The 26,794-nt window shown below is 59.0% G+C and overlaps 8 protein-coding genes across 8 annotated transcripts; 6 read left to right on the top strand and 2 right to left on the bottom strand.

Annotated features, from left to right (window-relative positions):
* Positions 1-726: 726 nt before the first annotated feature.
* On the top strand, positions 727-4,800 carry PSEUBRA_000656 (uncharacterized protein; the record flags this gene model as incomplete). Its single annotated transcript, XM_016433985.1, has 1 exon — positions 727-4,800. One exon carries the CDS (start codon positions 727-729, stop codon positions 4,798-4,800), a length of 4,074 nt encoding a protein of 1,357 aa, XP_016294434.1.
* A 550-nt stretch (positions 4,801-5,350) lies between these two features.
* PSEUBRA_000655 (uncharacterized protein) lies at positions 5,351-9,061 on the top strand (the record flags this gene model as incomplete). Its single annotated transcript, XM_059464478.1, has 1 exon — positions 5,351-9,061. One exon carries the CDS (start codon positions 5,351-5,353, stop codon positions 9,059-9,061), a length of 3,711 nt encoding a protein of 1,236 aa, XP_059321070.1.
* A 502-nt stretch (positions 9,062-9,563) lies between these two features.
* PSEUBRA_000654 (uncharacterized protein) lies at positions 9,564-10,850 on the top strand (the record flags this gene model as incomplete). The annotated part of the gene is made up of 1 exon (XM_016433993.1): positions 9,564-10,850. The coding sequence occupies one exon, from the start codon at positions 9,564-9,566 to the stop codon at positions 10,848-10,850; it is 1,287 nt and encodes a 428-aa protein (XP_016294433.1).
* A 264-nt stretch (positions 10,851-11,114) lies between these two features.
* On the bottom strand, positions 11,115-14,288 carry PSEUBRA_000653 (CCAAT-binding factor; the record flags this gene model as incomplete). Its single annotated transcript, XM_016433973.1, has 1 exon — positions 11,115-14,288. One exon carries the CDS (start codon positions 14,286-14,288, stop codon positions 11,115-11,117), a length of 3,174 nt encoding a protein of 1,057 aa, XP_016294432.1.
* A 368-nt stretch (positions 14,289-14,656) lies between these two features.
* Positions 14,657-16,267, top strand: PSEUBRA_000652 (DnaJ; the record flags this gene model as incomplete). The annotated part of the gene is made up of 1 exon (XM_016433997.1): positions 14,657-16,267. One exon carries the CDS (start codon positions 14,657-14,659, stop codon positions 16,265-16,267), a length of 1,611 nt encoding a protein of 536 aa, XP_016294431.1.
* A 3,187-nt stretch (positions 16,268-19,454) lies between these two features.
* Positions 19,455-21,866, top strand: PSEUBRA_000651 (G protein-coupled receptor, rhodopsin-like protein; the record flags this gene model as incomplete). The annotated part of the gene is made up of 1 exon (XM_016433992.1): positions 19,455-21,866. The coding sequence occupies one exon, from the start codon at positions 19,455-19,457 to the stop codon at positions 21,864-21,866; it is 2,412 nt and encodes an 803-aa protein (XP_016294430.1).
* Positions 21,867-22,348: 482 nt separating this feature from the next.
* On the bottom strand, positions 22,349-23,224 carry PSEUBRA_000650 (uncharacterized protein; the record flags this gene model as incomplete). The annotated part of the gene is made up of 1 exon (XM_016433974.1): positions 22,349-23,224. One exon carries the CDS (start codon positions 23,222-23,224, stop codon positions 22,349-22,351), a length of 876 nt encoding a protein of 291 aa, XP_016294429.1.
* A 422-nt stretch (positions 23,225-23,646) lies between these two features.
* Positions 23,647-25,455, top strand: PSEUBRA_000649 (Alpha/beta hydrolase fold-1; the record flags this gene model as incomplete). The annotated part of the gene is made up of 1 exon (XM_016433991.1): positions 23,647-25,455. One exon carries the CDS (start codon positions 23,647-23,649, stop codon positions 25,453-25,455), a length of 1,809 nt encoding a protein of 602 aa, XP_016294428.1.
* Positions 25,456-26,794: the final 1,339 nt, after the last annotated feature.

Here is a 26,794-nt window from a genome sequence, read left to right as displayed (position 1 = left end):
GGGGGGGGGGGGGGGGGGGGGTCAGTGCAGCGGGGAAGCGGACCCTGCTCTTGCTTCTGCGCAGACACACAGACCGTCTCTTGGCTCGCTTAGCCTGCTTTCCGTGCGTCCTGCTCCACACAGGCGCACATTGACCCATAGCCGTATACCAGAGACCCTTCGATCCCGTCTCGTGTCGACGTGTGTGTGTGTCTCTCTCCTATCTTACTGGTTCTTTCACAGCTTCCCTCCCTTCCACACACACACACACGCTCTCTGCACTCGAATATCGCCTCTCCTATAACTATCAACGATCATTTCAAAGGCCATCAGCAGCGGACACCACCACGCTTGCTGCCTTCACTATCCTTCCAGCCTCGCACGTATCCAGGGTCCAGCCGAGCCAACCTCGGGCTTGATCAGTCAATCCAAGGGATCGTCTCTTCCATCCTCGAGCAGCTGGCCTTCCTTCTCGACCTCGGACAATCCGATTCACCAACAGCCACCTTTCCCACGCATCTCGGGAGTGTCCGAACCACCCTTCGTCATCTCATCGCGGAAACATCCCGATTCAATTGACTGCGGCGCGCGCAACTCTCAGAGACTCGTCCTTAGTGGAACATTCGCCGCTGCTCATTGCTAGCATCACAACCATCACTCTCAGCTGAGCCTGCAAGCGATCTCTCGGAATCCTTTTGCATCGCTATCAGCTGTCATCAGCTCAGCAGTCGCTCGCCTCGACTGAACATGCTCACCACCTCCAAAACCGTTCCCGCCTTGCCCCACGTCGATGACATCAAAGTCCCTAAGGCCATTCGTTCCGCCTCTTCCCCCTCTCGAAGCTTTCCCACCGTCCAGCATGCTCGCGCTACCAGCCTAGACCTCGATGCTGGCCCGAGCTCCGGAACACACAGCCTCTCCAATTCGTCTTCCGTCTCGCAACTCTACCCTCGCTCCTCCATCCTCATCAACTCGCGCAAACGTCCTTACTCGGGCGTCATCTACGCAGATCCTGCCGTCGTTGCAGGATCTTCTTCCGCAGCAGCTCCCGTCGTCACTCACATCCCAGCCGTCCCATCCCGCAAGGAGAGGGAAAAGGAACGCGAACGCATTCGAGAGCGTGAAAAGGAACGAGAGCGTGAACGCGAAAAGGCAAAGGGCAAAGATGACGAAAAGATCTGGGGCATCCCCAAGAAGGCGCTTCTCCTCGGTCTCGGTGATCTCAACTTCAACGCGCAGATGGCCATGATGGCCGGTTGGGGTCACGGCAGCGGCGGTGCCTCCGTTCTACCCAGCACAGCGATACCTGCCAACGACCGCAAACGAGCACGTCTTCCATCTACCAACGATCCGCCCAAATCATCTGCACCTTCTCGTCGTTCCGCTCGAGACAGCGATAGCGACGACGACGATGACGCCACTAGCAAGGGCAACGGATCGTCAAGACGCGGTTCTCGATCTATCGACACAGCGCAGGAGGCCTCTGCCAAAAAGGCATCTACATTGGCCGAGGGCGGACTCAGCTCCTCACCCACCGAAGCTCCGATGGATCCCGAAGAGCTTGCTGCGCTCAATGCCATCATCAACACTCGTCGCAGTATGGCCGCTGCTCAGGCCCTTGTTAGCGGCTCGATCAGCGTCACACCGCGTACTCGCCGCGCATCCGCAAGCTTTGGCAGCTCAGCACAGGACGTTCCACGACCACCGCTCGAGGAAAAACGCTTCCAGTCGCAAGACTCGGTGCCCAGCATGAGTTCCATCGACCATTCTACCACCAGCATCGGCAGCAGCACCGTGCCCATGTCGCCCTCCGAAAAGCTATCGCAGCCTCCCACCATTGACCTCAATTCGACTTCGACTACACTCGATGACATCAAGTCGCCCCGCATCCGCTTCGCGCCTCTGCCTACTCCGACATCGACTTCAGCTTTGCTCGGCGGAGCGACGGACTCGCTCAACGGTTCAGCATTGATCGAGGATTCCGAAGAGTCGGACACCTCGGACTCGTCCTACGACAGCGACGACGAGGCCAAGTCGATGAAGGGCAAGTGGTACCTCATGGGCATGCCCTCGGCCTATTTCAAGCCAGAATACTATACACGCAAGAGCAGCAAGCGGAGGCATGCCGGCAAGGCCGGCAGCATAGGTGACGCCGACGACAAGTCCGAAGACGGTCATAGCCTTCGGCGCAAGAGCACCGGCAGTCTCTCGGACGGCATGAGCACAGATGGCGCGCGCAGACCCGCCCCCGAGAACGACGAAGAGGAGCGCGGCAGAACAGGATCGTCGGCATCCAAGTCCAAACGCAAGTCGTCTCACACTCGCCGCCGCTCTCGAAGCCGTACAGGCGCCATCAGCTCGGGCGACGAAGACGAACGCGCCCGTCGAAGGGAGCTCATCCGACTCGCTCGTCCTGGAGGCACGGGCATGGTCACCCTTCCCGATGGCACCAAGATCAAAGCCCGCCGCGTCAATGATCAGCCCAAACAGGAGGAGCCCGAGTTCAGCGAGTGGGGCTTTGCCGGTCTCGCCCGCGAGGCGTCGCGCCGCAGCCTGGGTGGAAGCGGTCCGCCCTCGCTCGCAACCACACCCAACAGCTCCGACTACAAAGGTCTTTCTGCCTACATGGAGGCGGACGAGGACGAGGAGGACGATGGCTCAGGGATGGCGTGGGTTCGTCGCCGTCGGCGAGAAAGGGAGCTCAAGGCACGACTCGAACGTGAGGCGGCTGAGCAGGCAGCTGTTGCAGCGGCAGAGGAAGCGTCGCTCGAGCAGCAGAAGAAGGTCGACCCGGTCAGCGAGCCAGCAACACTGGACTCGGCCGTCGAGGGTCCTCCTAATGGCATCGGCTCGGCCTGTTCCAGCGCAGCAGCCGTGGAAAAGGTCTCGACCACCGCCGCCACCAGCGAGGTGGCTGCTGACGTCCCGACAGTCCCGACAGCTCCTCTTGCTACTGTTGAGGACGAGCCGATGCCTCTGACAACAGACACGCTCGTCGAGTCCGCAACTGCCACGTCAGCCGTTCCAGCCGCCGAGAAGGTGAAACGACAATCGCTGCTAAGCAGCATCGACACCTCGCGTCCTGTCAGCAGCACGTTTGAAGACGGGGGTGCGCTAGTCGCCTCTCCCACCGCCGAAACGCCTGTCGCAGCTCTTGACGCCTCGATGCTGTCCGAGGCCTCCAACGGGGACTCTGCTATGGCCGGTAGCCAGATGTTGAGCAGCAGAGCCGCTCGCGCAGTCGCATCCGAGACCAGCGCACCCGGTGATGCCACGCCTCGTCAAAACACCGGGCTCGGTCTCAGTGCTCAAAAGGCCGAAGAGATCCGACGAAGGCACGAGGATGAGGTCGCAGCGCTCGGTGCTGAGGTCCTAGCTCAGACACGACGCAACAACCAACGTCGTCAGGCGAGCGTCTCTGGCCGTGGCGTCGCCTCGCCGCCCATGGGCGAGGAATCGGGCGGAGAGCAGACCGTGACCTCGCCGGGCAAGAACACCAACCGCAACGGCCAGAGCACGACTGCTGCGCCTCCCACAATGACCAACTCGTCCGCGCTCGGCAGGTCGGCTTCGCGCGAGCCTGCAGCTGAGAAGGAGAAGAAACTCATCTCACGTGCTGTGGGCTCCATCATGCGAAAGGCGACGACCGACAGCGAGAAGACGATCCGTCATCCTGGCCCCACTACGCTCAAGCAAGAGATCGTCTTCCCCGAGATGGCAGACGTCAAGCAGCACAACGAGAGTGCTCCACGAGTTACTGCCGCTGTCGACATCAACAAGGCTTCGGCGACCGACCCAGCAGCTCGCAGTCCATCGCCCGAAAGCACGCTCTCGCGCATGTCCTCGATGGTCGGCGGCTACGCGGCATCCACGGCCAGCAAGTCGACCTCTTCCTTGCAAAACGACGGCCGTAGCTCGCTCGGTCCGTCGCCCGTAGCTACCAAGCGTCTCGCTCCCAACGCTTCGATCAGCACGCCAGTACCGTCGCCTTGGCTGCCGCGACGACCCGACGCTCGTGGTGTTGCGGTGGTGCCACTGCCTCAGCTCGGTGTTCGCCCCGAACGACCGCGGGAAGGCCGAGTGTGGGAGTCGGACGACAGCGATGCCTCGGAGGAGACCAAGGACGAACTCAAGCGCAAAGCTGCAGCCGAAGACGAGGAAGAAGAAGACGAAGGCTCGGATCTGGATGCGGACGAGCTTCTGGAGGAAGAGCGCAAGACGGCGATGCAGAAGAAGCGAGCCACGACGCGGGCAGCTGGGCAGGAGATTGTCCACGCGCGACTGGGCCAGAAGGCATCCGCACGAGCGTTGTCCGATCTGACGGCCTCGTACGACGATATGGCGCTCGTCACGTCTTCCAAGCCGTCTCGTCAACGCAATGGTCGCCCGACACGCCGCAGCAGCATGGATCCTCGCATGTCGTCGACGAGCTCACGATCGCCCGCTGCGCCTCGTAAAGCGCCCCCCAAGCTGGTACGAAGCCGTCGCTCAGCGCAGTCGATGAAGTCGGCCGAGGACGATGGCCAAAACGAGGAGGACGAGCGAGACTTGTGGCCCGCAGCATCGGCGACGAGCAAGTCGGGCACGCCGCGACCCCGTCATATCCTGGTCAACCTGCCTGGAGGACCGGGCATCTGGGACAGCAAGACGGGAGGCGGACGCAATGCCGTAGCGGCGATCAACACGGTGGCCGCCGCGCGAGCCAAAGCGATCAAGAAGGCAGCTCAGGATCGCAGGACGTCATTTGAGCTGCCGCCTGGCTGGGACGACGAGATGATGGACTACGGTTGGCCTCGCAGTCTCAAGGGCTCGCTGTATTGAGCGTGCTTGTCTGGTCGTCTGACCAGGCTCATCCGTCAGGTCGCTCAATCCTCACTAAGTTATTGCACACACCATATACCATTAGTCTTTAGTATTAGTCTTATTGCAAAGCACCTGTTGACCCCCCAACACCTTCGTATGAAGCCAATCTCGCATCGCCTGCATGGTGAGACAATTGAGCTTATGAATCTCAGTGGAAAGCATGAGATGCATGAAACGCTTAAGTGCCAGAACAAAGGGGCAGGACCCTCAGGTTTGGTCTTCGGTCAACAGCGCTTAATTGGATTTGACGCGGATCAACACTTCCCCAAAGTCGGCGCCATTTCATTCGACTCGCTCCTATCACGTCGCATTCTTCCTCACCACCTTCCACTCAATCCTGAGCTCGGGATCGAGATACGGTCACTGGCGTGTCAGCATCCACGTGGTCTCATCTCCATCCATGACGGACTAGCGTAGCGGGGACGCCGCTGTTGTTCTTTCCGACCTCGTCACTACCACAGCACAATCCGCGAAGACCCGCAGTCTCAAGAGCGCATGACGAGGCAGCATGTATGCCAACACACGATCGACGAATGCTCAGGCGGGTCCCTCGTCCCAAGCAGCAAGCTCACATAGGAAGTCGAGCCGTTCGATTCCAGCAGAGGACCTCTCGCTTCAGCACAAGCCCTCACTTGCCACGACGCTGTCTACCAGCTCCGCCTCTTCTGACTCCCAGCCCGCCAATCCTTTCCAGGCTTCATGGACAAAAGGGCAGCCGACTCAATCAGCAGCATACAGCGACTCTTTTGAAAGCTCAAAGACCCGGTCTCGCCCGCAGCCGCGGCGCACACCAGTCTACATCCGCATCGTACCCAAAGATGTGTGGCTGCGCATCCATGTCGAGCCCACTCAGACCATCGCTTCGATCAAAGATGCAGCGCTCATCAAAGCTGGCATGCCAGAGCATGACTCGAGTCTGAGCTACAGATTCTACCAGGATGCGTTGACGGCGTCGGCATCCGCCAAGATGGCCCCCGTTTCGAGTCACGACAAAGTGGTCAAGTATCGGACCTATGCGCATCCAAAGTCCTTCTCGTGTCCACCTCCGGATCTGAGCGACGTCACCGCTGCGATCGCCGCCTCTGTTGCCGGCAACAGAGAGCGCAGCAACACTTTGCACGCTGACAGCAACGGCAAGGCAACCTCCTCGGTGATTCCGCCAATGCCCCTGCCAGCTGTGGATAGCGCCTTCAGCACGGACGAAACTCAACCACTGCTGTTCGATGAATCAGCATCTCCGCGTTCACGCACCTTCCCTCCTCCTTTGCCTCACAATCTCGAGGGTAGCAGCTCAGCCAGCGACGACGCGTACCTGGCACTTCCTCCCCACTCGGACCTGGCAGCCTCGCCTGCCTCCACCCTGTCCGATCTACCCCCGACTACCGCTTCAGATACAAGCGTCTCTGATTCCTCGGAAGCAATCAACGAGCTTGGAGTTCAGCTCGGTGCGTCGCTGATTACCGGAAACAGGGATGCAAAGGCGGAAGAGGACGAGGCGAGGAGGCGTTTGAGTCAGTGGAGCGCTAGGCGAGAGTCTGAGAGTCTGGCCACTCATGCCGAGCATGGTGGGCTTCGCGAAGATGTACTGGACGAAGAGTCGTCGAGGCGGGAGAGGCTACAAACAGACAGCTTCAATTCGACACCTACCATCGCATCGAGCAGCACCTTCGGCAGTGATTTTGCGTTCTCGCCCAGCATGCCTCCGTCTTCTTCGAACATGGACGCCGGTCGTAACGCCTTGCGTGCGACCATCGCCACACCACCAAGACGACCCGCTCGGCTCAATCCAGGACTGCTTGGCGCACCAGCCTCGGCCTCTATCTACACCCAACCTGGCGCGAGCGAGTCTTTCAACTCGCTCGCATCCTTCGACTCGCCGTCGTCGGTCCCGTTGTTGACCACCGCCGAAGACGATGCTGGTGTCATGAGATGGGGCACGCAAGCCGAAGGGACCCCGTCATCCGACCCGTTCAGCCCTTCGCCCTCGGTTCCATCGACCTCTGGCAGCGGCGTTTCTCCGCTTTCGAGTCCAACGCTGCCATCGGCGCCGTTGGACCTTGCTTGGCCAGAATCGGTTTCTTCGCCCGCACGACCGCGAAGCAGGACAGTGACCGCCGCTGACATTCTAAAGCAACGCAAGGACAATCATGAAGAGACGCCCCCACTGCCAGAGACGGTCTCGTCACCGTCGCGCCAATCGTCATTGCCGAGGTTTCCGAGTCGAAGGCTGGTGGCTGAGTCGAGTCAATGTCGAGAGGTACCGCAAGTGGACTTGTTGGACATGCTCAGAGGCTCGCCGCGGCTGACCAACGATGATGACGAGGAAGGATTCTCCACGGTCAAGCCCCGAAATGTGAGGGCCCAGGCTGGAATGGCACCTTTGCGCAAGAAAGCCTCCGATGTGTTCTCATCCGATTCGGACGCCGTAGCTTCACCGCCATCGTCGATGGCAGCGTCCGTAGAGAGTAGAGGCCAGTACATCGCAGGCATTCGAAGGGACGAGATCTCGCGTGGGCCTGGGGATACCACACATCCGCTCTCGGGCAAGTTCGCCGTGCTTTCGTCGGCGAATGGATGCGAATTGCAAGATTGGAAGACGGTCGCTGCCTATCGCATTCGGCCGTATGAGCTGCTGGAATTGCAATGGACCGTTCCGACCGAACGAGTCTACATCCCGCCGATCAGCCTGAGGGAGACCATTCGATCGAGCTCGGCGGCTCCTAGCGACCAGGGCATGTTCAAGTCGACGTGGAGGGATGCGGCAGATGCAGGACCCGACGCCGATGCTCCTTGCCTGGAGCCGTACTTCGAAGGTTGGGTGTATGTGCTCAGGGGCGGAGCTATGGCGGGCAAGTCGGCGAAATCGTCCAAGGGCTCGAGCAGTACAGGCAAGTGGAGACTGCACTGGATGATGGTCAAAGGTTGGCGAGCCGATCTGTACCGCAAGAGGCCGCGAGCGGGAGAAGCGGTTCTACCGGTAGCCGAACAGGTTCGGTCGTTGCGCTCTATCGAATGGGTGGCGATGGATACAAATCATCCGATCCCTCCGCATCCTGCGCTGCCTGCGCTGGACACGATGCCACCTACTAGCGTCACGGTGGCTTTCTCGCCCAAAGGCGCTGCATCGCAGAACGAGGGCTCGACTCTGACGCTGAGATGTATCTCGCAATTCGACCATCAAGCTGTGTCGATGGTGCTTTTGCGAGCGTGGTTCCGGTGCAGCGTCACGCAGTCATCGCTATCGGCTGGCGTGGACGACTGGCGCCGCAAAGCTGTGTTTCGCGCAATCGTGGCCGGGCGCGGTGGCACAGTAGCAGCGGGTCAAGCGGGGCGCGGTGGACGCGGAGGCAGGAACGCCAAAGCGAGGACGAGGTTGCGACCGACAGGCTGGCCGAAGGAATGGGAGGATGCGGACCAATGGTCGAGCGACTCAGAAGGGGAAGACGTTGCACCGCCTGCAGAACTGGAGCATCTCTTGTGGCTACAGAGGCAGCAGGCGAGGAGAGACACGGTGACTCAGGCAACGGCGGGGATCAACACGCAGTCGAGGAAAGAGCGCGAGGAGGAGAGGGAGAAAGTAACGCCAGGCGGGCTGTACGCGGCGCTGTTGGGAAGGACGACGAGTGCCAGCACCAATGCTGCAACATCAACAAAGGGCCCGGGTAGCGACAACATGTCGCCTTTCAACACCGACTCGTCCCCGTTCCATCTACACGGAAGTCGCGGCGGTAAACACCTGGCGCACAGCCCGTCGCTGCCTCACATGGAGCCAGGCCTGATGGCAGGCAGCAACAGAGCTCTTCACTTCCGGAGCGGCTCGCTGCCACGATCGCCAGCCGAACCTGCCATGGATGCCGCTCGCAGTCGAAGCTCATCGCGGTCTCGCTCGCTCACGACGATCTCGAGCCCGGATCTGCCCTCACCGAAGGTACCCTGCCGCGGTCGACTCACGCCTTCCTACTCGTCGTCCGGCAGCCGTAACGGCTCGCGCGACGCTTCTCCCATGCCATCGCTGCCGTCGTCTGGATCCTCCAGCAGGAAAGGTAGCGGTGCTAGCGGCTTATCGAGCAGAAAGGGCAGTGGAAGCGGGAGCGCGGGCAAGGATCCGTTCACTGCGCCTGCGCTAGCTCCCGGCTACGTCGACGCTCCGCCACCGCCAAACGTTTTGCTGTTGCAGAAGTTTAAGGCGAGCCAGAAGGGCAAGGAGGAGAGCTCGTGATGGCCAACAGCGATCTATTCTCAAGACGTCTACAGTCGAATGAACGAGCTTTGTCCAGAGCAGCACGAGTGAAATGAGCTACTAGCTGTGAGAGTCTTTCAAGCTCAGATGTCAACGAAGCGATCATCTTGGCACGTCCTCAAGATGAAGGCAGCACACGAGTGTGTTTCAACAACAAGGGTCCAAGATTCGAGATTTGAAAGGTGTTGGACTCAGATCATTTGGATCACAGCACAGCACAGCACGATGTGACAATTTCAGAGTGAAGCGCGCCGGAGAAGCGTCGACTTGGCAAAATCACATGCAGCCTGGCGTGACAGATGGATTTCAGCGGTGCAAGCGCCCCTTTGGCTTGCGCCTCTTCTTTGCTCTTGAGCAGCCAACGCTTTGCTTCCTGGCCATCACCATAGGATCACACTTCTCTCTTTCTTGCTTCCCTACCACTGCATTCGAGACAAACGGCGCATCTCGAGCACGCCGCAGTACTGCTCTTGTCGGCACCATGTCCGGCCCATATCACTACGCTTCAGCAGCCGATGCGTATGGCGCCAACCCCACCACTCAGCACACCACCACAAACAACGACTTTGACTATCCCGTTCGAGCGTCCATCGACTCGCCCTACACAGCTTCGCAGCCCGCTGTGGGAGCCGGAGCTGGTGCCTACGATGCACGCAATACCAACTCGCGCGGCTACGCACCTGCACCCGGCGAAGATCATGACGAGGAAGACGACGACGATGAAGACTGGAACGTCTACGACGATTTCAACATGACCCGGCCCCAGCCTCATCGATCTTCCACCTCCGGCTTCGCTAGTCAGAACGATGCCTACTGGGACGCCAGCAAGCCCTCGCTCGTCGAGACGCCCTACTCGGACATCCCTGGCAACCGCAAGTCGCTCCTCCCCTCGGAAGCCTTTGGTTTCGACGTGCGCAATGCCGATCCCCGCCGCTCCATTATCCAGCAGCAAGCCAACGCGGCCGGCAACCGCAACAGCCAGTTCTCGTCTGCGGGCTACAACAACAACACCATCAGCGGCACGGGTCCACGCAATGCCGACGCCACCACAGGTATCGAGCTCATCACAGTCCCTGCGCTGGGCAACGAGTACACTAAAGAAGAGTTGCGTGACATGACTCGCTCATCGAAACGCCGCAAGAAGCGCGGCAACCGCAAGCGCAAGTGCCAGCTGTGGGTGTCCGGTGACGACCATCTGTGGGGGTGGCTCTCGCCGCGCTTGGCGGTGTTCATCGCATTCTTCGTGCTACTCGGTCTTGGCGTGATGCTCTTCTTCGTGATCCCACGCGTGCCGACCTTTGCGACCCTCTCGACCAACCCGGTGGTGGCACTGCCCAATGGCGCGAGCATGCGCGTCAATCACTCGCCCACGAACTTCAGCATGACCATGGGTTTCAACCTGCGTGCATCGAATCGCGCCGCCTGGATCCCTACCCATGCCACCGACCTCACACTCGAAGTGACCGACCTCAACACCTACATGAAGGTGGGCAAGGGTCATCTTGATTCGATCACGTTCAAGGCGAAGGGAAACACGGAGTTTCAATTCCCTGTCGACTTCAGCTACGTCAGCTTGAATACGTCGGGCGACCAGACCTGGCAGGATTTCTACCAGGGTTGTGGGCCGAACTACCCGGGACAGACAAGACCGACGTTGAACCTGGCGCTGAGGTTGGGCATGAGCGTCCAGGGTCTGATCGGGAGGAAGGAGACCAACACACAGCTGGGCAACATCGCTTGCCCGTTCACGCTGCAGACGTTCCAGTAGGGCTCGGGGTTCGTTTGATAGGTGCAATTCATGGACACTTTTTGCTTTGCGTTCTTCACTGGCCTTGTGTGTTACTCGAGCTTGAGCAAGTCGCAGGGATATCAAGCTGCAGCATCTGGAGCAACGGCGATTCAAGTGTCTGACTCAGTCAAGCGCACACACCCTCTGCACACCCTTCGGCTTCGCGAACACACTCGCTCTGATAAATTTGGCGCTGATCCAAGATTGCAATGGCGAGCATCACAAGCTTGGCTCTCCCAGCGATCAGGACTGGTTGGAATCCTTCAAAGCCCACACGCGCTCGGCCTCGGCGCTCACCTCCTCGTTCGACATCTTGGTCAGCATCGACAGCTCCCACAGGATCGTCTGGCCGCTCTCGAGCACCGCGCTCGTGTTGAGGTTCTTGCCTGTTGCCTGGTAGGATCCGTTCCTGCTGCGATCCTCGAGGTCGAGCAGCGCGAGCTGGCTGTCTGCAGACGCGCTCGTGCTCTGCTTAGTGAGCAAATGCGAGATCAAGCCCAGCACCTTCCTCGGTCCTGACGCGCTCGTCGCGGGCAAATGCAACGAGATGATGGCCAGTCGCTTCGCGAACGCAGCGAGAATCGTCGGCGCGAATCGCGTGCGGGATCGAATCAGGATCGCATGGAGCGTGTCCAGCGCCAGATCCACCACATTCGCCCCAGCGATCAGGTGCGACTCGTTGACGAAGGGCAGGTAGAAGAGCACGTAGTAGAAGTGCGAGAGGAGGTCCGTGAGGTCGAGATTGAGCAACGTACCCTCCACCTGGCCAAGGAAGAGATCGAAGGTGGTTTTGAGTGCGAGGATGATGTGGCGCAGCGTGCGGGTGAGGGTGGTTTGGTCGAGAAGGACGTTGTCGCCTTCGTCGCCTTCGGCTTCGGAGTCTGAGTCTTCCTCCGTGGGCGCCAGCCCGGCCTGGTCGGCTTCCTCGAGCAGACGCGCATTGATAGCCACATGCTGACGCAAGACCGCGAGCAGGTCTCGGAAGAAGTCCACGTTGACCCGGTGAGCGTACATGCTCAATCCGCGCAACGTGCTCTCCAACACGCCCAACCCAACACTTCCCACCTCGCGCTTCAGCACGGTGAAGTAAAGCACAAAGACCAACTTCAACGTCTCGGTCTGGTTCCTCTCTCTTTCCTCGAGGTCAACAGTGGCTTCAGCCTCCTTCATCTCGTCCTCGATCGCCTTGAGCTCCTTCTGCTTCTTGACCTGTTTCTTACTGAGATGCGTCGCAAGCCCCTTGCGTACGTCTTTGGACTTGGCCCCTTTACCGCCGCCCTTCTTGCCTTCGCGTGCTTTCATCAGGGCTCGGCGCGCCTCGTAATCCGCCCGCTCCTTGGCCGCTTCCGCTTCTGGGTCGGTCGAAGCGGTAGTCGAGGACCGCTTATTGCCGAGCTCGTCGCGCAGTCGCAGAGACAACAGCAGATCGAGCACGCGCGAGTTGACCTTGTACCGCCGCTCCTTGGTCATGCGGTGCACCAATCGGACGACCTCTAGCGACACCTCGCCCGTCAGATCCGACAAGATGACAGATTGGATGGCTTCGAAACACGCCTCCTCGTCGGGCCCCCACTGACGTCGTGACATGCGCGCAACGACAACACCGAGGATGTTGGTGCGGAAGTTGAAGTGCACCGCCCGCGTAGCGAGGGTAGTGAACACCTTCACAGCGGGCTTTTCGAGCTTCCCGACGCCTGGCGCGGGCTTCTTCTTCCCCTTTTCAGGTTCCTGACCAGCAAGAAGGGCGGAAGCAGCTTTGAGCTCGGCCTCGCACAGCTCGAGGAATTCTCGATAGACGCCCACCAGCCCAGCTTCGAACTCTCGTCTGCGAGCTACGTCCTGCCCCACCTTCTCCTCCTGCTCCTTCTCACTCAGACTCCTGATCCTGTACCCGGGCAGGATGTCGACGAACACAGCAAGCATCGATAGCATTGCTAGCTGCCGAATTGCCGGTGCCACTTCCACCTTAACTGGTCGAGCAGCTGCGGCGTTGCCAGCAGCTTTGGCCTCGGCTTGCTCCGCGCGAATCTCGGGGATCTTTTCCGGTGGCGCAGAGATAGTTGGTGCTGCAAAGACCGCGAGACGACGGAGGAGACCGAGGTTGACTTCCGGGTCGGCGACGATCTGAGAGGCCAACGAGGCGATCTGGTTGCGCGCCAGAAGGAGCGTCTGCTTTTGTGCGTTGGCGAGGGTGGTCCTGTATGCGAGGGTCGCTTTGCGGTTGCTGGTAGGTGGGGTGGGTGGAAGACGGCAGGTATGCGAGGTAAGGAGGATCTCGTACGGTGCGGTGAGGTTGAAGCGCGAGGAATGGGTGATGGATGAGAGTGGGGCAGTAGGGGCGGAGGTGGTGGCGGAGGGCTCGTCGTCCGAGTCGTCGGTGGGCCGGGCGGCGCGCGGGAGAGGAGCGTGGATGGCTCGACTGGAGGCTGGGTGGACATCTTCATCGGAGGAAAGGAGGCCTTCTGGCTCGCTGTCTTGCCTGTAGTCTTCCGCATCATCGTCGTCATCCATCCCTTCGTCCTTGTCATCGTCATCGAGGTCATCAAGATCCTCATCACTGCTGTCAGGCTCGTCGGATACGTCGCCGTCAAGCTTGCGAACGGGCAGCTTGGCGTTGACGCGCTTCTTGCGCTCCTGCTCATCCTCGTATTGCTCTCTCGCTTTTCTCTTGCCCAACCTGGCCAGGTAGCTTGCTTCCGCGTCCCCGTCGTCCGCTGTCGCCTTCTTCGTGTTCTTGCTGGTAACCTTGATCGGCGCGGCAGGCTCCTCGTCCGACGAAGCGTCCACCTCTTCACCTTCGGAAACGTCGCTGTACTCCTGATAGTTCTGCTTCTCGCCCTTGCGCCCAAGCTCGACCTCCTCCTCCTCCTCTTCCAGGCTGTCGTCCGAAAAGTCGTCCTCATCGTCGTTCTCGTCCTCGGAAGGCGGCGCTACGAGCTTGGCTTTCTTGTCGGCAGCGACCTGCCTCCTCGTCTCCTCGAATTCTTTCCTGTCCGATCGCTTTAGCTCTTTCGACTTTTGCTTTGCATCCTTCTGCGACAGATTGATCGCCTTATCCCGATCCAGCCCCGAGAGGAAGGACAAATTGGCCGCTGAGACCGTCTTGACCTTGACAGCTCCGTCGTCTTCGTCTTCGCTGTCCTCTTCGCCGGAGGAAGAGACGTGCGATGCTTCGTCCGATTCTGGCTCGTAGTCCGGCTCTTGCGCTACCGCATTGGTGCTGATCTTCGCTTTGGATGTGGATGGTGCAGGCTCGTCGTCTGACTCTTCGTCGTCAGAACGGCGGATGTACATGTCGAGCTGCTGGGCGAGCTTGGGTCGACGGGGTTGCTGCTGCTGTCTGCCCTTGGACGGCTTTTTGGCAGCGGGCTTGCTGCTGCCCGCCGAGGAGGGGCCGGCTTTGCGTTTCGGCGGCATGTTGACGTTCTTTCTCTGATGTGTCTGGGCGAGAAACACAGGTCAGTGGTAAGAAAGGCTTCAAAGAAGGTAGCGAGGAGGAGGACCCTGAAACCTTTCTTCTTTGCAAGCCAGAAGAAAAATCTAAGGCCGTGCCGGCGAAATTTTTGGCGGGTGAGAATGGAGGCGTTGTCACGCTTACCTAATTGCGGTGTTTGAGCGGAAAGTGACACCAGGACCCTTGACAGGTTACTCTGTGCACCGACACCAACACCGACACCAACACCATCACCATCACGGCCAGAACCTTTCTGCTTATCGGACGCTTCAGAAGCAGTCAGAAATCGCCGTCATCATCCGAGCCCGGCCACGTCCATGCTGTGATCACCATGAAAGCGGACCTGCTGCAGTTCGGCTCGCTGCTCACGTGGTGGTGGCTGCCCTCGCTCGGCTCGCAACTCCTGCTTAACGGCTGCTACTCGGTCCAAATCCTCACTCCGCCCTCGACGCCCCGCACGCGCAACAATCACGTCCAACTCGCCCGTACCGCCGTCATCATCGGCACGCTCTTCTACCAGCTCTTTCAATGCGCATCCACCGCCCAACCGAACTACTACCAGCTTCTCGGGCTGCCCCTCGACGTCGACTCGGAAGGCATTCGTCGCTCGTTCCGAGCCCTGGCGCGCCGCTATCACCCGGACAAAGTTGGCGAGTCCGGCGAAGCATTCTTCATTCACCTCCGTCGGGCGCACGACACCCTCTCTGAACCCGTCAAACGTTTCGCATACGACCGATTCGGCCCAACGATTTCCGAATGGAAGGACTGCGAGTCGGCGCGTGACTACATGCGTCGCGGTCTCATGAGCCTCGTTGCATTCTATACGATCAACCCCGCCATGTATGCGCTGTTCGGATACTTCAGTAGTAGTGGGACTCGGTCGGATGGGATCTCGTTCTGGCGATTGGTATGCCTGTTTTCGTTGCTCGCGTTCGAGGTGTGTCTGCTGATTTCGCCAGAGTATCCGACGTGGATGACGATCCTGCTGCCCAACACGACGGTGTTCGACGTACGGCAGCTGTCACATTCGCTGTTCGTCAACTTCTTCTTTGCAAGCTTGCAGCTCAGCGCGGCGCTGGACGTGCTCGAGTACGGGGACGAGGGCGCACCGGCACGGGACGAAAAGACAAAAAAGATATTGGCGGAGAGACAGATGGCGGCGATCAGGGTGAAGGCGCAGTCGTTGGACCAGGCTGCTCAGATGGTGAGGGTGGAGATGATGAGGGCCTTCGCGAGGGAGGTGGGGCCCTTGCGAGGGAAGATGTCAGAAGACAAGAAGGGGAAGGAGGAAAGGGAGATGAGTAAGGAAGAAGAGAGGCTGTTTGAGCGGATCGATGCGGTCTTGCTGAGCAAGAGCTTGGTGCAGCACAATCCGCAGCTGTTGGTTCTCGCGGAGAAGCCGATGAATGAGACAGCAAACGATATGGTGAAGAAGGAAGAGCAAGAGCAAGACAGTATGGCGGCACCGCCGGTGACGGTGAAGGACGAGCCGATTGAGGGCACGCTCCCACCAGAAGAGGCAACCGACACAGCGCAAGAGGGCTTGCCGTCACACATTGTGATCAAAGGGGAACCCAACGACGGCAGCATTCCGATTGGTGCAGGTGAAACAGCCGATGCCGCTGGGTCGACACAGGCAGCGCCTCAGGAATCGGCACTCGAGTCGGGAACGGCGGAGGGTCCTTCATTGGCTCAGCTCGCAAATTCGGGTGAAAGAGATGCCTCAGGACAGCCCTTGAGTGATCAAGCGACGACGCAGGACGTCTCGCCGGCAGCAGCCGACACAGATACCCTCGAGGGCGTTGCGGCTGGACCGGTGCTCTCCCTGGACGAGCCTCCATCAGACGGTCGAGTCGCCGAGGTCACCGCCGAGGCTCCCGGCGATGCAGCTACCGCTGTTGCTGAGACAGGGCAGCTGGAAAGCTCTGACGATGTAATCTAGCCTTCAGTACCACTGATTCGATCTCGTTGGACGCCAAGTCGGTGTCTTGCAGAGCTTCTGGATGAGCAGCAAGGCCTGCCGCCAATTCTGAGGGTGTTAGACCGAGATCTAACGAGGCAACCTCCAAAATCCGACTCGCCTTCACACAGGTTCAAACGACGGCTGTAAGCGAACCTGAGACCCTTTCCCGCGCCTTGACGGCACTCCCACGTTGAGGCCTTGACCGCTCGCTAGGCTGGCTCGCTTAGCCGCTTGCAGCTCAAGGGTCGGTAGCGAGACGATTGTTGTCGTTGCCACGCGGGGGCAGGCAAGGGGCTCCATGGTTGGCCGTCATTGCCAATCCCACTCGCACACGACCAAGGCTGCCGAGCATGACGAGGTAGATGCAAGGGCGATGCGTACGTGTGGCCTAGACCATGTTAGGAGCCTCGAACATGCCGGTCAACACGGTGTGGAGTCGAACACACTTGTGACGGAGGCGTCGTCGTAGTCACGCTGTGGACACGGAAATAAGAAATTCCTGCTTTGCCTTTGTCAGACTCTCGCCAAACAAGACATGCATCCGTCGTGAGTCGAATCGGCGTCCCACTTGGCTTTGGTCATCCCACTGCGAGAAGGCTGGAGCACATCACGCTCGCATTTGACCATGTGATGCCGGAGATAGCCTGTTGCCCGTTGGCATCGAGATGTTTGTTACACGCCGGTGAGCGATCGCATGAATGGCTGTGTGTCGAAGCGGGCGTTGAAAAGAACCTTTTCCCGACCGACGATCGACCACTCAAGATTAAAGTGAGAACAACGAGAGAGCTGCAAAGCAGGAACAGAGAGGAAGGGGGAGAAGGAAAAGAAAAAAAACAAGAAAATCAACTCCGCTCTCCCCCCCTTACTGAAAGTGGTCTCGCTTAGCAGGGTTTTCCCTACGACTAAGACCTCGTCGTCTTGGACTAGCAGACTGCTTCCGGTCGAACATGCTGGTGAACGATGCTCCCTGTCTCGCTAGGCAAGGCTGCTTACAGCGATGCATGTGGTGCCTGATGACAAGTCGACATCGGAGACGGAAAGTGTACGGTGCCTGCAGCGAACGAAAGGGATCCAGCTCTGCACATCAGATCAGCAAGGGGTCGCTCAACTCGTCGATCCGGCCAGTACCAGGCAAGGAGGGGTGGTATCTCGAATAGCAAGAAAGTACGGGTTGGGCACGATGCGAACCTGCTTGCTCTTCTGAGTGACGACAAAGCGTTTTGCGAAGGCCTCGATGCACGTAAGCGCGGCAAACTGAGACAAGGACGGCGGCTCTTCGGTGGTCGACAAGTTTGGTGGCGCTACAAGCTGCAGCAGCAGCATCGGCGGCTTTTGACTGGTGTAGCCAGCCTGAGACAAGGGAAGAGCATTGAGCCAGGCACGCCGTCTTCTGCTAAGCAAGCCTCAGTGGTGGATAAATTGTGTCAGAAAGCATTCCAACTCCTCCTCCGTTCTGAGCAGTCCGCCATTGTCTGCACCGTCAAGATCCGCGGAAGGAGATGCGACCGGCGATGCATCGTATTGTAGCCTCGTTCTGCTCATTGTGAGCTCGGTGCATTTGGGTGCCGAACACAACTCCAAATGGGGGCTTGAAGTCGATCGAAGCAGCAAACAAAAGGTCCAAGACGAGATTTGGTTGAGATGCATGCCGGCGTCTGAAGGCAATTTCCAGTGTTTGGCTGCTCGACTCTCAGCCGGCTCTCGCTTTCCCGCTCGGGCTCGCCTCGCTTTTGCAGCAAATTAACGAGACACGGCCCGACATGCTCTCTCACGCATACAAGCAAGGCACCAGAGAAGTGTAAGTGCCGCGTACCTGCAGCTGGAAGCGCATGCCTCCGATATCTGTCGGGATAGCCGGTGACAATCCGTCGAATCTCGATGACAGTGGCGTCAAAGCCTGTTGAAAGAAAAAGGACAGCTGCCATCGCCTCCTTGCCGAAGAGCAAGAGTCGAAAGTACTCCTCGCGTCCGTGCTATCCTCTCTCAGCAAGCCGTTGATTGCTCTGCTGAACACACACAACGAAGTGAAAGTCAGCTCAGCATCATGCGCTGAATAAGGCGAGCATCCATCACATGGTCGAGACGGATGTCCTCCGACGACCTCGGTGGCTGGCTGCCGAGGATGGACGAGCTCGTATCGGCTTTGGCTCGTCGTGACTTTGCCGTGTGTACTTACAACTTCGACTCTGCCAATTTCTTGAGAAAAACGAATTTGAGTTCTTAGCGTGAAATTCAAATCTGTTGGACACAGGAGGGGAGGATTGAAATGAAAATTAAAAAGAATAATGGAAGCGTGACAGCGGAGCAACAGCGTTGACTTTCGAGCTGACTGAGCGGCAACCGAGGGTGCGAATGGTGAGTCGTGTGTTTGCCCTTTTGACTGTTCTCGCGCCCTCTGTCTCTCTTTTCAATTAGCGCAAACCGGAGTTTGGTTGCTTTTCCAAGTCACAGCGCTTGGCTCTCTCTCTCACTCTCGCCTCTCAGCCGACTGTCTGCTGTTGCCTCCTCTGTTGCTCATCATCGTCCTCCTCCTCCCCCTCGTCCGTCCACACCTTCATCCTCCGCAGTCCGACGTAGCATACACCAACGACGACGACGACGACGACGACGACGACGACGACGAATATCGGCTTACGAGACTGTCGCCGTCATATCGTCCCTTTGTCACCGCTCATTTGCCAGTCTTCCATCTACATCACGCACCACGACTCAGCCACGCATCTACAATAGACCGGCGCCACCCTCATTACCACCGTCGACAGACCGTCGCCATTCTCTTCTCAGCCTCATTCTCATCGGATCTCTTCTGTTGGCGCTGCTTGGCATCATTTGCCTTCATTGCCTGCGCGCCCCGCAGCTGCCCTCCTCATCAGCCAGTTTGATCATTTCCGATCATCTCATCGCTCCTGGCTCGATGCTGCACCGATTCTGAGACCGAACCCCCATTGCTCCAGCTCCTCTCTAGTCAGCCAGAGCCGGCATCGCATTGCCTCCGTCCAGGAACAACAACAAGAATTGCTTTACATGATCTCTTCCGCAACTTCGACGCTGTCCGCCCTTCGCCTCGTATAGAGTCCCAAGCGGCTCTCAATTCCAACTCCACCACCTGCTCTGCTTGGTTCTTCGCCCACCATCGCGCTTCGCTCGCGCTGCTCATCTCGCAGCCATGAGTGAACTCAATCTTCACAAAGCCGACTACTGGCGCTCACTCCTCCAAGATCCCTCGGTCCGCGTCAGCAATGAGACCGACACTTTTCATCGCGAAAGCGTCGGAACCACCGGCAACAATGTCGACATGGTAATCTGCTGTCTCTCCCTAGTCGGCTGCATCGCCATCATTGTTCCCTACATCATCAACAGGAGAAGTCGCAAGCTGCGTCACTCGCTCATTCTCGGCCTTGCCACCAGCGATCTCGTCACCTCCATCACAGTCATCATCACCACCGCTTGTCTTATCGGCGAGATCAATCTCGTACAGCACGACGCTCCTTGCAGTTTCCTCGGCTACATCCTCGTCAGCTCCATCTTCTCTCAGCATCTATGGAACTTGTCCATTGCCATCGTCACCTACATGATCTTGGTCCACCCCCTCTCCAGCTTCACTCTCACCGTAGAAAGGCGTGTACGCTGGCTCTGGCCGGGCTTCTGGCTCGTTTCGTTCGTCATCAACGCCATCCCATTCGGTGTCGGCGGCTTTGGGTTTCGAGGTGGCTACTGTGCTTTGACCACCAGCTTCTTGTTCTCGGCCATCTTCCAGTTTGTGCCTCGAGCCATCGTGTTCATTGTCATCCTTTGCCTTTACACCCACCTCTTCTTCTTCCTCAGAAGGACGAATCTGTTCAGCAAAGCCAACAACTCCTCTTCCATCAGCCACAGCCGTCGCAGGTCACACGCACAGCAGGGAGCGCAGTCCAAGCAGTACGGCCTCGACACCATCCAGCCGTCGCAACAGCCCAATGACCTGCCCCTCCTGACGTCCGCAGCCGGTGCCGATGCAGCCGAGCAGGGATCTAGTCCCACCATCAAGGGCCTCTCTGGTTCCTCGTCAGCAGCAGCCAACAGCAGAAAGACGTCTTCTGCCAGCCGCATCTCGCCACCGGTGCTCAACAAGCACGATTACAACGCCGCATCAGCGCGCAGACGTTCGTCGTCCTTCGTCGACAAGGACGGCAGCGTCGATGCTGCTTCTCGTCGCAACGGCTCGGATCCGGACGCGCTAGACAGCAAGGCGGACCCCGGCCTGTCGAGCATGTTCAACAACTATAGCATGGGCCAAGATGCGTCGGCGACAACAGCGCCATTGGCATCCTACGGACTGCTGGACCCCAACTACAGCATGGCTCCGCATCGTGCTGCGCCGAGCGATCTCGACATCGAGAAAGCCAACGCATCCCGTGACGACGCTGGCAGCCTTAGCCAGCACTCGCCCTCAGACTCGTCCTACACAGCAGGCAACGGCCCGTCGTCGATCTCCAACCGAGGCTCGTCTGCGCCCCTCAACGGCTCGTTCGCAAGAGGCTCGGGCGACTCGTCCAAAGTCAGTCCGACGACATCCAAACGACCGTTCACGGCCGGGGCAAGCTCTACCGGCAACGATGCCAACTCGATCTCCACCGCTAGGTTACGAGACGAGCGTCGCGCATCCGCTGGCGATCCGCGCTACGTTGCTGGCGATACCGACGATGAGGACGAGGACGATCTCGAGTTCCAAAGCATGCGTCCACGCAAGTACGCAGGCGACTTTGAGATGATCTCGCCTCCCGTCGAGCACCTCAAGCATTCGCGTGCACCCCCCACCGCCGCTCGCAAGTACCCGCGCATGGCCGACATCCTGGCGATGGACGAGGGCGACATGACGCGCGCACGCCAGGGTGGTGGGGGCGAGTTCGCCTCTGAGCGTCGCGGCAGTGCGGTACAGATCCTGCCCGGCGAGGTGATGGTCGACATGCCTAGCAAAGAGGCGTTTGAGCAGTCGCTCGGGGACGACTGGAAGTGGGGGATGAATGTCACCGCTGGTGGGTCGGGTCGGCACCATTCGAGCCACAAGCTCGCACGCAATTGGCGCGGCGCCCGCCACTCGAGCGGCAGCGTCCACCCCAACGGCGGTGCGCGGGACGACACAGGCGTCAACACGGGCACCTCGTCCAGCTCGTCGGCGGATGAGAACGGCGTCGACTCGATCGGGTCTACGCTCAACCGACAGGCGTCTCTCCTGCTCCTGCTGTACCCCGCTGCATACTGCATCCTCTTCTCCTTCTCGATTGCAAGACTGGCGGTCGACCTCGCCGACCCCGCTCTGTCGGTGCGAAGGGCGCACGACTGGCTCCACTCGCTCTCGCGCTGGACCATCTTCGCCCAAGGCGCGATCGACGCCATCATCTTCCAGTTCATCGAGCGTCAATTCAGGCAGCGCATGAAGCGCAGACGCAGAAAGGCGATGGGCGAGAACGTGGAGAGCTTCACGCAGAAGATGGGCAAGAAAGCCGTCGGTCAGCTCAAGAAGGGTTGGCAGACGAGGAGTAAGGGGCAAGGGGGCAGTGTGGATGATGGTCTGCCCGCGGTGACGAGGGAGAAGTAGCGGTTGTGTATTTGTACCTTTGAGGCGATGTCATCGGAGTCACTTTGTGTCACATTCTCTTTGGTCGGTGCTTCGGCGTGTGTCTGAGAAGTGATCTTCATCGCCGTCGTCTCGGTGTGGATCTAGACACCGAGCTGGCGATTGAGCAGGGTGTGGATAGAGCTCGCGGCCCGATGAGAAGTCAGATGATCGTCTTGCTGTTTGCACCGTTGAGCTCGACATCGAAGCAAAGTGAAACCGAGCTCACGGGCTCATGCCGGCTGGAATCGACTTCGATATCGTCGTCCGAGTGTGTGTCCTCTTCACCATCCTCATCTCCATCTCAGAGCGCCCCTCCCCAGTCAAAGCTCACGGATCAAGCCTCTGCACCTCATTCCGATAGTAGCAGCCTGGGCACCGGCATCACAGTCATCTGAACACTCGCTCTTGTGCAAACTGGAGTTGATGAACAAAGTGTACATTGCGTCGCCCCTTCTCGTCCGCTAAAACGTCTTGCTCTTGTTCGCCCTGTTATCCGGGGCGACAAACCCAACGAGGCCCACCGCTCCAAAGACGAAGAGGTACGTGCCGATGCTTCCCAACAGCGCGCCTGTCCAGCCGATGACTTTGATGTTGCGCGCGGCCCAGTCGTCCGCGCGTGCGCTGAGCTGGAGGAAGTATTGCTGCAGATTGGAGTTCGCTCGGGGGGAGAGGGAGAGGTAGGAGGCGATCGTGTCCCAGCTCTTGTCGGCGTTCGACCCGCTCAGCCTCGAAGTGATCTTGTTCCAGCCGCCACTCGAGGTGGAGGACTGAGGGAGGATGTTTGCCGGAATGGACTGGATCTTGCTCTGCAGGCTGTCCCAACCTGTGTACGCCGCTGCCTGGCTCAAACGCTGTTGGATGCTCTGCGCGGGCGGTGCGGGCGCACCCACCGGGCTTAGCGTGAACAGCAAGGTCACCCATCCAAAGATAATGCATGCCGTCAAGATGGGGATGGCGCTCCCCAAATGCGCATCCCCGCGCCAGTCCATGTAGTTGACGGTGTACCCTCGCGCAGGGAGGAGGATGATGTACCCGAAAATAAGCACCGTCCCAATCAACAGCACCGCGGATAGCAGCGCAAGCTTGGCTGGGAATGATGAGAGGATGCCTAGCGATAGCGCGTCCGACAGATGTTGGTATACCTGGAAGTAGAGGGTGAGCACAAGGCCGATGGAGAGGTACTTGAGCTGTTTGCCGAGGTTGACTAGACTTTTCGGGTTGGGTTGGCTGTCGATGACCGTGGCTGTGGTCGAGGCGTTGGATGCGTGCGAGGTCGACGAGAGGGTGGGCGAGCCTGGAGCGGCCACGGTCTCGCGTGATGGATTGCGGGCCGACATCGTGGATGGATGATGGTGAGGAGGAGGATGTAAGTGATGTGTATGCGGATCCAGATGAGGATTGTGGAGCATGAATTCTGGTTGCGGCTCGAGAGCCTCGCAAAGGTCACCACCCGCAGCCGCTGCGACCTTTCAACACGTGCAAGCGGGTCCGCACTTCGGTCTAACAGCTTTGCTCAAAGTGTTAGACCGGTTTGATGGGGACCGTACAGCGCAGACCAAAATGTCGTGCTTTTACGCACAACGGCGCACAGACTGAGTCACAAAGAAGTCCGCCGTCCGACACAAAGGTTTGTGTAGCCGGCTTTTGCGGGTGCACGTTTCTTCCAATCTGACCCTTGGGCACTTCTTCCTTCTCCCTTCCATCCTTCTCACCAACCAGCTTGCCACTGCAACACAATCGCTGTAGGCACAACGCAACGATGGCGGAGAACGATCACCGCCTCCCTTCGCCCATCGAGATCCCAGGTCCGACCTCACCGCAGTCGAGCCTGCTCGCGGGGCGCCAACGATACCTTCTCTTCCCACGCTTCACCCTCGAGTCCGGAGTCGAGCTCACCAATGTGCCCGTCGCGTTCAAGACGTGGGGCACACTCGCTGCCACAAAAGACAATGCGCTCGTCGTATGCCATGCGCTGACGGGTTCCGCCGACGTAGAGGACTGGTGGGGCCCCCTACTGGGCAAAGATAAGGTCTTTGACTACTCGCGCTTCTTCGTCCTTTGCTGCAACGTGTTGGGCAGTCCATATGGGAGTGCGAGCAGCTGTACCCAGGCAGGTGGAGAGAGCGGATGGGCGGAAGCGACGCAGACGGGGGTTGCAGAGGCGTTGGCGAGGAGCAAGATGGAGTGGAAAGGCGAGGGTTGGTGGGGCCCCGAGTTCCCAGCTACGACCGTGAGGGACGACGTGAGGATTCAGAAGCTAGTCCTCGAATATTTGGGCGTCGAAAGCATTGCAGCGGTAGTCGGCGGCAGTATGGGTGGAATGGCGGTGCTCGAGTGGCCGCTCGTGTTTCCCACCCGCTACCCCGGGCAGGCGTCGTCCACGCAACGGTACATTCAAGCTATTGTCCCGCTTGCGACGTCAGCAAGACATTCGGCATGGTGCATCTCATGGGCCGAGGCTCAACGTCAAAGCATCTATTCGGACCCACTCTTTAAGCATGGCTACTACGAGCCCGGCCAGCCTCCACGAAACGGGCTGAGCGCCGCACGCATGGCTGCGCTATTGACGTACAGGTCGAGGGACAGCTTCGAGTCGAGATTCGGAAGGAGGGTGGGCAAAGCACTCAAGGGCGGAGGCGCTGCACCACAACAGGGCTTGCCGGGCAAGAAGGAGGAGGAGACGGCCAAGCGCGCGGATGAACAGAGAAGGTCATCGATCGCAGAAGACGCAGCCGCAGCGCACAACGAGGGCAACCTCTCACCCCGCGTCAGGCCATATGGCAGCAACACTTCGCCCAATGGCACCACCCGCAATGGCTACTTTGGTGCAACCGCCGACACCAACAGCAACGGCGCTTCAGCAAACGGACCCTCCCTTTCGCCTACAGCGACGACACCACCAGTTCCCTCGACCCCGCATCCGCCAACCGAGTTATCCGACGAAGCCGTGGTCCCCACCACCTCTCTCCCGCCCGCCTCTGCGCCCGCAACCCGTCTCATCGAACCCTTCAGCCCGTCCACCGCACCGCAGATCTTTTCGGCCCAATCCTACCTGCGCTACCAAGGCGACAAGTTTGTCAACCGCTTTGATGCCAACTGCTACATCCATCTCACGCGCAAGATGGACTCGCACGATGTGGCGCGTGATCGGTGGGGGTGGTCGCTCTCTCCTCTTTCTCGGTCCGCGGGTGTCAAGCCAGAGACTGCGGACGAGGAAGACGAGGCGTTGATGAACGTTCTTTCCTTCCTCTCTGCGCCGTCGATCCCCGGAAAACCAGACGCACCGGCAGTGTTGGTCGTTAGCATCGAGAGCGACGGCCTGTTCGCCCCGCCCGAACAGGTCTTGATACACAAGCTGGTCGAGGGCAGCCGGTTTGTCAGTGTTAAGAGCACCGATGGTCACGATGGGTTCTTGTTGGAGTTCGAACAGATCAATCAGTCTGTTGGAAGCTTCTTGCGGGAGGTGCTGGGCGAGCTGTACAAGAGGGACCCGGTCGAGATCGGCGCTGCGGTGGAGGAGGTCAAGGAGAGCGTTTTCGGTGAGGTCGAGGACGTTACGCGGTGGTGAGACCGCCTCCCATCAAGCCGACGTCGTTGTCGAAAGACGTCGGTCCGAGAACGATCGCATCCAACTGCACAACCCCTTCGAAGACGAGGAAGACGCATCCAACTGCTCGTTCCGCCAGTACCGATCATAAGCATCTCGCAAAGCATCCAACTGCACGTCATCACTGTTTTCTCTCAACAACGGTCGAGCATCCAACTGCATCCACCTCTCCCCGTCCGGACAGTATCGCTATCCGATCCCGCACCAGTAATCATCTCGTGTCGCAGCATCCAACTGCTCCACTCTGTCGATCTCGCACACCCATTCGCTGCGCATCCAACTGCTCCCGCTCTGTCTTTCCCCCGCACACACACTCGTTCTGCCCCAATTCGGCTACTTGTCAGCATCCCAGTTCCGTAGCATCCAACTGCTCTCTATCCTCATTGTATTCGTACCACTCTCGCATCTCGCAATGGCATCCAACTGCTCCACGCTTTCGCAACGGCTCAGCCCGCCAGCTCGCTTTTTTGCTTACAAATCACATTTCCGGAGCCTCAGGGCTCGCACGTCCCCTTGAGTCTTGAGCCTTGAGCCTTGAGCCTTGAGCCTTGAGTCTTGGGTTTTGAGTCTCGAGTCTTGAGTTTTGAGTCTTGAGTCTTGAGTCTTGAGTCTTGAGTTTTGACATCTGATCAGGTACACAACTTGTTGAATTGAGACTGTCACATGTGGCCTTGTGCTGCCTTGTGTACTGTGGCTAACACATTTCATCTTGCGCTGCAGCAAAATGCAGACAAGTGCAGCCAATGGCAAGAACTTTGCCAGCACTGCTGCAACTCGGACTTGAACAGCCTGGCAATGAGGAGGGATTTGAAGGATGCTGGCTGCCGCCTTTTGATGTTGCATACAGGGAAGGTGTCAACAAGATTATTGAATGTGCGCACAAGGTTGCCGCTATTTACAAGAGGAGGCGGGTGATGCAAGAGCTTCAGGAGCAGGCAGAGCAACAAGCGGGCCAAATCTGGGCTCAGGTGGAGGCAGCGCCCAACAAGAAGGCCAAACGCAAGCTTCAGTGCAAGCAGAATTGGTCCTCACACAAGCACCGCAGGCCATTGCAGCTGCACCAGGAGGAGGGGGCTGTAAGGGGTACCGTGCCTGATAGCCGTCTCGAGGCTCGACTCCTGAGTTTGGCAGGGGCAGGGCCATGCGTGCCAAAGTTGTCTGAGTCCGCTGCGGCTGGCAGTGGCTCTGCCGAAGAGGGAGCTGGCTATCAACTGGCCCTTTGAACACTCTGTTCAGAGGGGGTTAGGGTTTCATGTCACCGGTTGAACGGTGTTGGCGCATGGGAAGCCTGGCAAGACGG

Source organism: Kalmanozyma brasiliensis (genome assembly GCF_000497045.1).
Source record: "Kalmanozyma brasiliensis GHG001 unplaced genomic scaffold PSEUBRA_SCAF10, whole genome shotgun sequence".
NCBI classification, from domain to species: Eukaryota; Fungi; Basidiomycota; class Ustilaginomycetes; order Ustilaginales; genus Kalmanozyma; species Kalmanozyma brasiliensis.
This window is presented reverse-complemented; position numbering and strand designations above follow the sequence as displayed.